The sequence below is a fragment of the Alligator sinensis genome, unplaced genomic scaffold (genome assembly GCF_000455745.1).
Source record: "Alligator sinensis unplaced genomic scaffold, ASM45574v1 scaffold1385_1, whole genome shotgun sequence".
Taxonomy (NCBI): domain Eukaryota; kingdom Metazoa; phylum Chordata; order Crocodylia; family Alligatoridae; genus Alligator; species Alligator sinensis.
In genome coordinates, this window is record NW_005842793.1 from 412,583 (window position 1) to 425,888 (window position 13,306).

Sequence of the window (13,306 nt, forward strand, 5' to 3'; positions counted from 1 at the left end):
GAGGCAACTGTGACTAATGCAGGATGAATTCCCCTTGTGTTGGCTCCTTTGGCCTTTACTCCCTCACTGCCACATTCCCGAGGAGCCTAGATATATAAATACTAGCATTAGGCAGTCTTTATGTCCTAAGCCTCAGAGCAGGGACCAGCCACTTCCCTGGCCTTTTGTGGTAAAGTTATACCATGTCCCTATAGGTACTAGAAGGCTACGATTGAAGTACCATACAGTAAAAGCTCTGTTAACCAGCATCCATGGGGGATGCCGGTTAATCCCATATGCTGCATCCTGGTAAAGTGCAGGATAACATGGCTTTTGCTGTATTAGGCTGCTGTTCAATGCCCCTGCCTGTGCAGGATTGTTCCCTTATAAATCATAGCTTTTGTAACCTGGTTGCATCTTGGACAGTCTCAGACTGACTAAGCAACACAGACTCTGGGCCTCAGTTCAGATATGCTTTATTCAGTTTCCTACAAAGAGCGTGAATGCTACAGGTCCCAAGGGCTTAATCATTCCAGGGCTTTTGAATTGAACTTGGGGCACTGCAAAACTCATAGTATCCCCAGTGGGAGAGCGCTGTCTAGAGGGAAGCCCATGTCCTTGCACTGTGGCCCACTGTGGGCCATTCCTGTTTCGACACAACCAGAGTCTGTCCTCATCCACTGCTACCCTGGGGCACATCCCCACATGCAGGGGTGTGTGCTTGCAGTGGCAAAAAAAGGTAGCAGCATAAATTTTTGCAGCTACTTTTTGCCACCATGCATGCCCCTGCACGTGTACTTTGGTGCAGGGCAAAATGCCCTACTTTGGGAAAACTACCATTTCCCCACTCCTCCCAGCTCCCAGCGTGCTGGAGGAGCCAGGGCAGAATTAGAGGAGGGGAGACATTCTGGCCAGCAGCCAGGGTGTCTCCTGGGAGAACTGAGCCTCAGTGTCTGCTGGCACACACTCCTGTGGCATGCGCTGTGCTGCTTTTTTTTGGCTGGTTTATTTCCAGGGGTTTTTTGTTGGGTTTTTTTTTGCCCCCGTTAATATGCCAGGTATGTGATTTATGGTACCACAAAGAGGTTTGCGGCACCATAAACTGCACTTGCCTGCACGTCTTTATCCGGCCCTGGAGTCCATATTCAGTAGGGATCCAGACACAGCAGAAATGTTAATGTGCCACCAGGTGTAACTGGCTTTCCTGTGAATGCCCTGTGAGAAATGGTTCTTTCCCCCCCATGTGTGCAGGTCCTCAGACCGCTGGCGTTCTCTCCATGTGTCAGGGCTGGGGGTGCAGGATGCTTAAGTTTGGTACATGGGATGTCCAGTCTTCATATGTGTTCTAAGGGGACAGTGGTCTCCTGTATGAGAACATCCTGGACCCAAGTAGCCTCTGAGCCAGCACTTCTTGGTATAGATACAGCCAGTTCCTGTGCCCTGCATCTGAAGAAAAACCGCCTCTTAGATTCTCTGTCACATACGGTTGAATTCCCTCCCTCCTGTTCCTTTATTCTGTTAAACCCCTTACTGCCATGTGAAACCTTGTCTCAAAATACTGAGATCATATTTTATAGAGGCCTAGTGCAACCCTGTGCAGCCCATGCCACTTAGCAGTGTCTTGTCAAAGACATTCTGCAAAAGTAAAAAATAGTCCCTGCTAACACCTGAACCAGTCTTTCATTTGAAGACTGATGTCTTATGTAGGAAATGTACTCTTTAAAGTGTTGATCTTTATGTCCTACTTTTCACTTTTGTCAAGGAGAAAAGCAGCATCTCAGTCGGACAAGCCAGCTGACAAAAAGGAAGAGGAAAGCCAAAATGTAAGTGAAGTGTTTACCATTGTTATGTGCTTGCTGAAGTGTGATATCTGCATGTACCTTCTCGTGACAAGTAAATGCCAGTTTACTGCTGCTGTACATTCAGGCAGTCACAGGCTAAATTCATTTGCTTCAAAACTTCACATTATGAGTATCCTAGAAATCAGAATCTCCTTATTCACAGATACAGCATTGTCCAAATCTTCACACTGTCCTCATAAAAGTGTCTTCAGAGTAAAAGAGCCCTGTCCATCCTTTGCCTCACCTGGAATATTTGTGCTGCTTCAGATGCACAGCCTACGGTGTAATGATTCCAGTATCTCCTCTCAGATACAGTGTACAGTCTTTGTTCAAACTTTTGACTTCCCAGAACACCAGACTTTAGCTGCGTTGAACGGTGTCATCATTTATGCATGATGCCTTTGGAAAGTGGTATACTATACTCACTGTAAAGCAAAGATCAAGTCACTCCAGATCACCAATTACATTTAAAGCTGGTTTCCCAGAGGGGGAGGGAAAGTGCTTTAGCTACTAGGCTATTCAGGAGCCATAGCATATCTTAGTCATACTTTCTGTACTATCAAGGGCACATATGTTTCACTTTAATAGATTAAAACCAGTTGGGCAAGTGGGAAGGGCCAGTAGTTTTGATGAATTTCTGTTTTAGCCATTCTGGCCATATGCTGCACACATTCTCAAGAAGATTAAATGGGAGCTTCAGTCTGCTTATGAACCATGTTTTAGCAGGCTTATTTAGCATAGCACATTTTAGGGAGTTGCTAAATAATATTGACATGTCAAGTACATTAGGTTGGGTTTTGCTGTGCTCCACTAATGCTCAACATTTCAGCCATGTTTATGAAAGTATTTATTTTGCTACTTAGCATGTAGGGTGGCAGGTCTGAAAGTGCTGTCACCATAGTTAGCAGACAGATTAGACCAAATCCTGCTCTTAGTTATGTCTGTGTAATTCCACTGAAATGAGTGGAAATACATGAGGATAGGGGACCAAAATCTTGTTTCATGTTTTCTAGTCAGGCTGTTTTCACAGTAAAGGCCATTCCTAAATTTGGGGACTGATTAGCTCCTAGGATAGGGAGTGGTAGCAGGCACCTTTGTCAGAAATTTGAATCCAGCCTGAGTGGTGAGGTGAATGTAGTAAGTGTTTGAGACATGGAGGTAGGAACTGATTACCAGTCGCTGCCCATTCAGTGACCCATGTTGGTGGGCTCAGTTCCTGGTGGAAAAACAGCTACATCAAAAGCCCACCTTGCTTGTACAGAGACCAACATCTAAATGAATACTTGAGCATGACATAACTTCAGCAGTCCAGGACTGTCCTGTATTGGTATGAAGCATGACCTGATGCCATCCATGCTGTGACTGATCACTGGCTAAAAGAAGAATGTAGTGCTCCAGAACTGCTGGTTCAGCACTGTTCACAAGAACACAAGTTCCCTTTAAAACTATGGATCCAAAAATGAAGAACTGCTTTCTTTTTCTTGTTTAGGAAGATGCTAGCACCTCGCCTTTGCCCGTTACACGAGGTCCCAGCCAGCCACAGAATTCTTCAGGTACATAATGTAATTATTCATGTTGTTCATCAGTATCATCATCCAGGGCAGACATCTTGCCATTGGGATGCGAAGTCGCTATCTGAGCTCTGAGTAAAGGGGCATTCCTCACAGAATTGTTCCAAGTCAGTTTGGTTTCAAATCTATTTGGAGTCATATGACTGTAGTGGGAATTTGAGTAAAAGGAAGGTGAATGTGAATTTCTTTCCCAGGGCCAGATAAAAAACAGAAGAGCCAGTCTCCTTATCTTTATTGAGAGGGCAGTGGGAATTAGGTGCCTTAAATGCCTTTGAGGATCTGTGCCTTGGTTCATCAGACGATATTTGTCCGCAGTAAAGGGAGCTGCACTGGGTGCAGACAGGAGTAACAATTAAAAGGTTTCCGAGTGAAATGCACACGTGCCCCTTTGCCATTCCTGTTTTAGAAAGCTGAAGCCTCCTCTAGCACCAGCGAGGAGGGCTGTTGGAAGTAGGGGGACCCTAACCCAGCTGCCAGGATTTTGACACTACATCCCAAATCCCCTTTCCCTCCCCTCTCTCCCTCTCAACCCAGCAGAGAGGTAAGGTGGGCTAGAGATGAAGGGCTTGGCTCCAGTGGGAGTCTCAGGAATTGGCATAGGTATGCCTATGCCTATTGGCATAGGTTTGCAGCCCAGCAGAGTCAGGACCATCTCTGGGTCTGGCAAGGTCAGGTGGATGGATTCCCAGTGGGTACCCACTAGTGCCTCAAGACACAGAGTGGAGGCTGGCAGCTGGGCACCAAGCAGGCTGTTCACCCCTTCTCCCTCCCATCCTCCCTCCCTCCCTCTCCCACTCAGATGTAACAAAAAGTGAAATGCTCCCAAATAGTACTTCATGGAAAGAGGTGCTGGTTTAGGTTTCAGCTGCCTGTAGAATGTTTCTAAGGGCTTATACATGTGTCCAGCTCGCCCTGGGAAAGTGCTAGGACTCTGATCATAAATGAAAGCAAGAGACTCCAAGTAACAAATCAGCCGCAAGCTGTGCAGAGACTGCCATGCAGCAGTCCTGGGCCTCACGAGAACTAAAAGGAGTGGAAGAGGCGGCAGTGAAATGAGCATGTAATCAGTCCTTTGTGATCCGCAATCCTGCATCACTTCTGAGCACAGAAGCCAGGCTGTCTGCTGCTTTTTCAGTAAGAAGGAAAGATCAGATAGGAAGGCATCATATAGATGAGGTTAGGGGGCTTGTTGCTTCTCAAGATGCTGAGCCCAGTAACTGCCTTGAGTTACATGACAATAAATTGGCCTGTAGTCAAGTATTCATGAATGATTATAAAATGCATATCCTAAATGTCTCGCGGCAAGAAAATCCTGAGTTTTGGCCTCTGATTTTGTGATAATATATAATGGGTTCTGTAATACAGCCCATAGTTAATAAATCCTCTGTAGTGATGTGCATAGCTGATTGGGCTGTCTTTTCTGAGCTATCCATGTCCTTTACAAGGAAAATCTTTTGTGCTTTTGAGACATAACCTAGGCATAAGCTTCACATGGTATATTTATGCCTCATGTCAGACCAATCAGCAGAATCTCCCTAGCAGGGAATGTTTGCAGGATAGTTTCTCAGACAGATTCTCCACCTTTTGCATTTTGTAGAACACTTTATAAGTTCTGGGACCTCTGGTAGAGGCTTCAACTCAGTAACTAGGGTGACTGACAGTTCCAGATTTCGTAGACTGTCCCAGCCAGTTGGTGAAAATTCAAACAAAAGCCCCAGATTGACACTTCTCCATCTGTACTGCCCAACCTGGCTCCTCCAGAGCAGTGGCTGGGGTGGGGAGACAAGATGGTTTGGATCCCTGCCATGAAGAGAGTGGGGGGTCCCTCCTCCCCTGCCCACCCAGCTGCTGGGGACCCATGTTTGGGGGTGTGGTTCTGGGCTCTGCCCTGGGACTGCAGCCTCAGCTGGCCCCATCCTATCTAGGCCCACTGTCCCTGATACCACCAAGTACGTGTGTATGTGTGTGCGCGTGCGTTGCAGGGGAGGTGGCAGGGGGCCAAGCTGGAGAGAAGGAGGGAGGGGGAGAGAGAGAGGAGTGAGTGGAGGGTTGCAGAAGTAGTGGGGTAAGAAGTGGTCTGATAGAGGCAAGAGGAGACTGAACCATGATGGTCAAACAGCCACACCAGGCGTGGCACACGCACAAGCCGATACAGCAGCCTGGATCCACAGCAGCTGCACACACAGACACACACATACACAGATAAATACACACGTTGCACTAACGCTTCCCATGGAATAGGTCTACTTTCTTCCTGCTTGCCAGCAGGCTCCAACTCAACCCTCCTCCTCCTCCTCCTCCTCCTCCTCCTGATCTCTTGCCCGGCAAAGCCCCAGCCACCTGTTTTCGCAGCCTTGCTCTCCCCATTTTCCCAAGGGCAGTCCCTCTGTTGTCCCCCCCACCGCTGCTGCTAGCCAGTGGGGAGAAGGAACAGCCTGGTGGGGGCCAGTGTCCCAGATTTCCTTAAAAATATGGTCACCCTATCAGTAACCCATTTCCAGGGTCCTTTGTGTGTATCATTGCAGCCCACTGTCCCAATTTAGAGAATAGGCCCTTTGTTGCTTTTGGTCTTTCTAGAACTTAAGATTTAAAGTAGAAATGAATAAATAAATGAATTAATCCCTGTTAGAAATAAAGCATACAGTTTACAGAAATACAGTGCATACAGTTTTATTAATTCATTTATTAAACAAAATTCACATAGTTTTTAAGCACTTAATTATTTAGTATTAAGTAAAAGATACAGAGCTTTGTAATCTTTATCTAAGCACATTTTGCTACTGTTGGTACACTTAAACAGTCATTACTATTCATTATTGTTAACCTCTAGGACCTCCTTCATATATATCTCTGGAGCATGTGTTCCTAACATTCAATTAAACCAAAGGTAGAAAAAAAAACAATTTAAAGTTTTTGTTATGCAAAGAAAAAAAATCAGGATAAGAGATCACAATTCTTCATGCTTACTTTACAGAACCAGGGAAGAAGCCATGGGAAAGAAGCAATTCTGTTGAAAAGCCTGTATCTTCATTACTCTCTAGGTGAGCTGCCCTGGTTGCTTTCTAGGTCAGCTGCAAGGTCTGGACTGTAATCACACTATCATTATAATGTACTCAATTCACGTCTTATTTCATTCCATTGCCATAGAAATCCGTCAGTGACGAAGAGTCCAGATGTTAAGAGCCCAGTACAATCTCAACCACCTTTTAGGTACCGAAAAATGCTCTGGCATCTTAACTATCTCAGCTTGTCCTTTGGAAAATCATGTCATCCTGCATTCAGCACTAACATTCTGTTGTCATTGTCATCTTTACTCATCCTGTTGTGATTTGCTTATCTGCTGCTTTTTATACTCTGAGCCAGGTATTTGTCTCAGTGGGGTTATGCAGATGTAAGTGGGACTAGAATTTGGCAGATCTAATATCAAAGGGAGCAGATACTAGAGCAGTGAACTGCTCTGTGAATATAGCCTTGAGCCCCAGTTCAGGTAAGGGCAGGTTGGAGTTATTGGGACCTGAGCACATGCTTTAAGTTCAGCAATCACTCATGTGCTTTCATGAATCAGGGCCCTATTCTTGTTCCTGGTATTGGCTGGGAGCATATGCTGTGCCCTGGGAAGGGCAAGAACCTAGAGGTTCTCTTTATTGCGTTCCAGCAGGACTTGCAGGATGGTCCTTTCTGAAAGGAAAAGCCTTCATTTCCCAATACCAGAGGGAGTTCAGAAGCAGAGCCTGTATGAGGGGCCTGTCTGCAGCCAGGCGATGGAGGTTATTTCTCCATCTATGCAACTGCAGTGCAGAGAGAGGAAGAAGGAAATTGAATGTGGCAGAGGGTTTAGAGGATTCTGCTGCTAACACTGAAAACCCCAAGCCACCAGGGAGGGCACTGACAAATACAGAAACAGGCTGTAAAGCAAAGTAGTCTACAGCAGGGATCCAGCAAACAAAACCCAATGGTCAAATTATGGGCCTAACACACAGTGCCGATCACACATTTAAAGAAAAGGAGAAATCAGCTGGCATGGAAAAAGCTGCTTCCCAGCCCTTGGCCAAAAATAACTTGTTGGCACAGTAGAGAGCTCTAGCAACAAGTGGGATATCGCTGCTATTATAGATTTCATAGACATTAAGGGCTCGAAATCATCGAGTTCAGCCTCCCAATTATTCAATACAAAAATCTGTGCCTTCTTTTATACCAAGTTGTTTCATATCACAGGGCTAATAATCCACAGAAAGAGAAATGGGCAGCAGCCAATGCCTGTGCATACTTAGAGCTGTGTTAAAGACCAATCCTGCCCAAAGTTTCACTGGCTTATGTGGAGATGCACAAGCATAACTGAAGGCAAATTTGGCCTCTTTTATCTGTCCCAAAGCTTCCATGCAATGGATGTCCGTGTACATGTACCAGTGTTCAATAGATCAAGATTATCATGGTATTGCCCATCCTTGCAAAAACTTAGAAAAAGCTGGTAAAGCACTGGGTCCAGTTTGCAAGGGGGGCCCTATTTTATTCTAGTTCTAGTATGTGAAATTGCACTGACAGTTCACTCATTTGTCTACTGCGTGCAAGGCATTTCCCCAAGTATTCAGTGTTTTACCATAATTCAAGTTGAACCAGCACAGGCTGCTTTTGTAAAACCCATCCCTAGCTTTGCTTGGAGCTCACTTGAATATCATAACTAACTGACTCTACCAACCAGTGAAGCCAGTCCTGCCTAAGCCAAGAAGAACTAAGAAGAGAGAGGGGGCTCCAGTAGACAGAACATAAACTCTTCAGGATGCAGGGCCCAGGAACACAGCTTGTTAGCACATGGGCTCTGCCTAACTAAGAGTAGGGTGCCCTTGCATTCGCTAGTACATTTAGGAGAAGCACGTTTCACTTTTAAATGTTACCCTCACCTTAGCAGCTGGTGAAGGCATCTGCAGTCAGAAGAGTGGATATTTATGAAAAATAAATTTGGGCATGGAGGACTTTCCAATACTTGAACTGCAGTCCATCCTGCCACCTGCCTCCTTCCCCACCCCACCCCTTTCCGGCACAGTAACATCCCAAAACATTAACCATCAAGACTGTGCACTAATGTAGCTGTGAAACCATCTAGCTTCATTTTACTGATCAAGAAACTGTTGGATACAGAAGGTTTCACTGAGTCTTTATCCTCTGCTGCATTTCAGTGTTAGGAAAGCAGATCTTTTGATGTGTAGTGGGGTGTTCAAAAGCATCCTGATATTCTGTAAGGGAGGTGCTTTGCAAAATCCTCCAGAGTGACACAAGAGGGAGCAGTGGAACATTAGAAAGATTAACTTTATCTCAGAGCTGGATGGTGCAATTTTTCTATTTGCTGACTGCTTATAGCAGGGACCAGTTGTGTTGGCAAAAAATTGATTTGCTCCTTTATCCTTTGTCTCCCTCTCTCAAGGATGAAGCCAGTAAGCAGCAGCAATGATGTGGCTATGGATGCCTTAGATTTTGATCGAATGAAACAGGTGAGTGAGTGGGTCTTGGGAATCTGATGGAGTATTTTGACAATTCCTTTGTTTTACATATGAAGAACTGTTGTTTGACCTACATGAAAACAGCAGCTAGGGATAAGGGTGATCCAGTTGCTACAGTATATCTGGACATCCAGAAAGCCTTGGACAAAAGTCCCAGACCAGAGACTCTTAATGAACTTGGATTGTTGCAGGATTCAAGGGTAGGTCTGCAGAAATTGACTTGGACAGAAAGCAGAGTGGGTATAAATGGTCAGTATTCAAAATGGAAACAAGTAAACAATGGAGTCCTCCCAGGGATCTCTGTTAGGACCAGTGCTGTGGGAGGGTCAATAGTGAAGTGGTCAAGTTCACAAATGACATAAAATTATTCAGAGTGGCTACGAACCAAGGCAGACTATGTAGAACTACAGAAGGATCTCACCAAATGGGCAACAAAATGGCAAATTAAATTCAGTGTTGATAAGTGCAAAGTAATGCACATGGGGAAAAATAACCTAAAATCTATATACACAATGACAGCTTCTACATTAAATTTTACCATGCAGGAAATATGTTGCTGTCACTGGAGATAGTTTGCTAAAAACATCAGTTTAGATCTCAGCAGCAGTAAAAGAAGGCAAATAAAATGTTAGGAATTATTAAGAATGGAATGGTAAAGAAAATTAAAAGTATTTTTATGCCCCATTGTAAATCTATGATCCATCCATAGCTCAAATACTATGTGCAGTTTTGGTCCCCACACTTCAAAAAGGTGACAGAAGAAGTAAAAAAGGTACAAAGGAGAACATCAAGGATGACTGGGAGATTAGAGGGGCTTCCATGTGAGAAGACACTAAATAGGCTAGCACTTTTCAGCTGAGAAAGATATGCTTGAGGGGGGGCATGATGGAGGTTTACTAAATAGGAAATGGTACACAGAAAGCAAATAGCAGCTTATCATGTAGAATCTTTTCCAACACCAGAACCAGGGATTATGATATGCAGCTATTAAATCATGGGCTTAAAACTAACAAAAATAAGTTGTTTTGCACATGGCATGCATTTAATTTGTGGGAAGCAGCCTCTGAATCCAAACTTCCTCAATCTCTAAATACTTGAAGTTGCAACAGGAGGAGAACGGTGTGGAAAATTTTGGACATACCTTGTTCACCTTCACCCTCAGCCTCTATTCTCTGCCACATGTGAGACAGGATACTGGGCTAGGGTGGACCTACAGTCTGTCCTATTAAACAGCATTTTTGTGTTCAGCTTTGATTTTTTGGCTCTTATGTGTTTGCTCAAGCCCTGCAAGACCTCTCTTATGACTCTGAGTAAGGCAGAATGGATCATAGTGGCCCCTTGATGCTCAGAAGAAGACAGTCGCATAGAGGGTAAAGTGTCTGTACAGCAATGCTTCCCTGTTCTGTAATATATCACATCTAAGATCTCTTTCAGCTTGACCTGGAAGACTATATTTATTTAGCTGGCACCAGCAATAGGCTTTTATCTCTATGTGGGCCAACCAAGAAAAGAGGACATGAATCAGGGTCAGATTTTGTGTCATCTATTAGGTGCATAAATAAATTAGATGTTGAAGTAGATTTAGGCAGCTAAGTGTGATTCTGTATCAATCTGCTTAAGTCCCTAAAAAGCTCTTAAAACAAAGGTAGGTCATCCTCCTTCTCCTCTCTGCTTTTGTGCCACTTCATTTTATGGGTTAGATGACAGTGTGTTATAAGAGTTACTGCATTAATAGATTTTGAAAACTTGAATGAGATGGAATGAATTGCACTTAGGCACCTAAGTCCACTTAGCCACCTCGTAGGTGGAATAAAGTCTGGCCTCTAGGGTGCTACAAGGCTTTTTCTTCTACAAATTAAAAAGAAATTCTGATCAGATCACTTTTGTCTTCTCAGGAAATATTGGAGGAAGTTGTAAGAGAGTTACACAAAGTGAAAGAAGAGATAATTGATGGTAAGGAATGGAAAAAAATAATTTATTTTGATCCTTTTGTCCTGTGAAATTTCATTCATGTTCAAAACAAGACAGAACGAACTACAATGAATGCTTCAGGAAGTACCTCTAAGAGCTGCTTGGAAAAACTCTTTTCTTAAATGTGCATTAGTTTAATGAAGAGAAGAGTGGAGATGCCTGTAGGGAGATGTGACCATTCAAGGGCTGTGGTTCTCCTACAAATGCCCTCCTGGTCATGGAGCAATCAAGTGCGCCCCAGAAGTATAAGCACAGGAATTGTGTATGTGTCTGTTTATTCTGAAAAATACACTGCAGTTCTGACACTATATACATAGTGGCATAAGGTAACATACTGCAGCTCCCAGTTAATCAATGGAAGCCTGAAAGCAAGAACAGGGAGCAAACTCTAAGTCGGAGGGGACACATTTTAAACCTGTTAGAACTACATAAGAAAATATATGGAGAAAGGCTGGGGCCTAGGATTCCATCCTGCATTTTCCTAATTTTCTCATTTTTCTCAGCTACCATCCCACACTTCTGGCCCGTTCGGTTTAACGGTGCAGAGCTTTCAGTCACCACCTTTGCATTTACTTAGTCATTCTAGGAGTAAATGATTGGTTAACCTTTCACTTTGGTTTTCTAGCCATAAGGCAGGAGTTGAGTAGAATCAGTACGACATAATGACTGCACAGTATCTGGAAGGTACTAAGGATGCTAAGAAGACTGGATCATTTCTAAATGTACCAAGGTCATGCAAGATGGAGAAAAAAAGAGGACACCTGCACTGTCTTTGTTCTTAAACCCTTTTTATTAGCAGACTCAGCACACTTTGAAGCTTGCTGCTGCCTTGGATTTGCTTCATTTTAAAAGTCTTAATCTAAAAGAATATTCAATTTTAAATTTCTGGATTTTTTAGATTTCATCTGACACTGCACATTGGATTTGTCAGCCTTTTTTGTATTTTGTATTTGCTTATTTAAATGTATTACATTTCTTTTTAGTAGTAGGTAAGACAACATGTGAACCATTTGCTTTTAATAGATGACTTCAAAGTAATTTTATTAGTAGTCTGCAATGTAAATGAAACCCTTTGCCAACAAAAATGTATTGTGGCATCACCAGAAGAAACAGAGACACATCAATTGTCAACTGACAAAGTTTTTTGTCTCAGTTATCACAATATTAAACCGGTACGTCAGTGCACCACAGTATCTGTGTTCATATTGGTAATAAACTGTTTATCGTCCACACGGCCCTCTGCTGGTTTTATTAGCCTCTGCAGCTTTGTACTTTTAGTCTCCTGTGTCACTCCAGTAGGTTTTCCCTTGGCACCACTGAACACAACAGTGAAGGTGCCTCTTGACTACCAAAAAAAAAAGTCACATTTATTTTTAATATAAGGATCAGACAAGGCACATCAATACTGCATTAGCCTGTCCTTGGAATACAACTACACCAAGTGCTTCAGGTTCACAGAGCAGGCAGCTTATATCTTGTCCCTCTCTGAACACTAGCTCTCAGTGCAACCACTCTAGCAGCTCTGCAGCAGGTCCACAAGGGAGGCTTCAAGACTTGCCAGCCTCGCCTGTCTCCTCACCACTTTCTTACTCTGCCCAGGCACAAGCAGCCATCTAGAAATACTGCCTACCGGTCTCCACTCGGAGTCCTTAGTAGCCTTAGCAACTTCATCTGGTCAGAATACAGAGATTGTACAACAGTTTTCGAACTGCACTGCCCTGTTTCAGCCTGCTGCTCCTCTTAGACACCATAAGTCAGGGATGGGCAAAATACGGCCCGCAGGCTGAATCCAGCCCGTGAGGCCATTCTATCTGGCCTGCAGGGCCCCTAAAAATTTAGAAAATTAATATTTCTCTGCCCTTGGTTCCTGTCAAATGACAGGAACCAGTAGGGCAGTAGGATCCAGGGGAAGCCCGGCAGGCTCCCACAACAGCAGGGCCCACCCAGCCCCGCCCCCGCAGCCAGAACCACAGGTAAGGGGGAAGGGCGGGGGGGACCCCAGGCAGGGAAGGAGCCTGGGGAAAGGTGGCCCAGGGAAGAGAAAGCAGTCCCTCCCCCGCCCCATGGCCGGCACCCTGCACTGCAGCCGCTCGCAGCCCATGTGGGGCTGCCTGTGCCGCCTCCAGACAGCTCTGCGGGGCCTGCGAGCAACTGCAGCAGGGAGCACCGGCCATGGGGCGGGTGAGGGGCTGCTTTTCCCTGCGCTCAGCACCAGCTCCTTCCCTGCCAGCGAGCAGGGGGTCGGGGCTGTGCACTGCCCCACGCCTGCACCATGGGGCTGGGGGCACTGGGAGTGAGTGGGCAGGGAGCCAGCGGGAGCACGAAGCCCGCACCACTGTCCCAGGGCTAGCATCAGCGGGGCCCAGAGCAGGGCGGCAGGAGTGCGGGGTCCCAACCAGCAGGGGCTCTATGGAGCTGGGCCAGCTCCCCCCTCTCCCTCCTGGTGCCG

At 45.0% G+C, this 13,306-nt stretch overlaps 1 protein-coding gene across 13 annotated transcripts in view; it reads left to right on the forward strand.

The window, feature by feature from the left end:
* Positions 1-12,716, forward strand: part of EVL (Enah/Vasp-like) — a 231,822-nt gene extending 219,106 nt beyond the window's left edge. For 8 of the 13 annotated variants that reach the window (XM_025191200.1, XM_025191202.1, XM_025191204.1 and 5 more), the window contains 7 exons: positions 1,742-1,802; positions 3,310-3,373; positions 6,366-6,432; positions 6,539-6,601; positions 8,811-8,877; positions 10,782-10,839; positions 11,483-12,710. In XM_025191200.1, coding sequence (XP_025046985.1) covers positions 1,742-1,802; positions 3,310-3,373; positions 6,366-6,432; positions 6,539-6,601; positions 8,811-8,877; positions 10,782-10,839; positions 11,483-11,520 — 418 coding nt within the window. In that variant the 3' untranslated portion in view covers positions 11,521-12,710. Of the gene's footprint in view, positions 1-1,741; positions 1,803-3,309; positions 3,374-6,365; positions 6,433-6,538; positions 6,602-8,810; positions 8,878-10,781; positions 10,840-11,482 lie in introns of all 13 variants that reach the window. The other 5 variants (XM_025191195.1, XM_025191206.1, XM_006035058.3 and 2 more) reach the window with 5 other exon arrangements.
* The last annotated feature ends 590 nt before the right edge of the window (positions 12,717-13,306 follow it).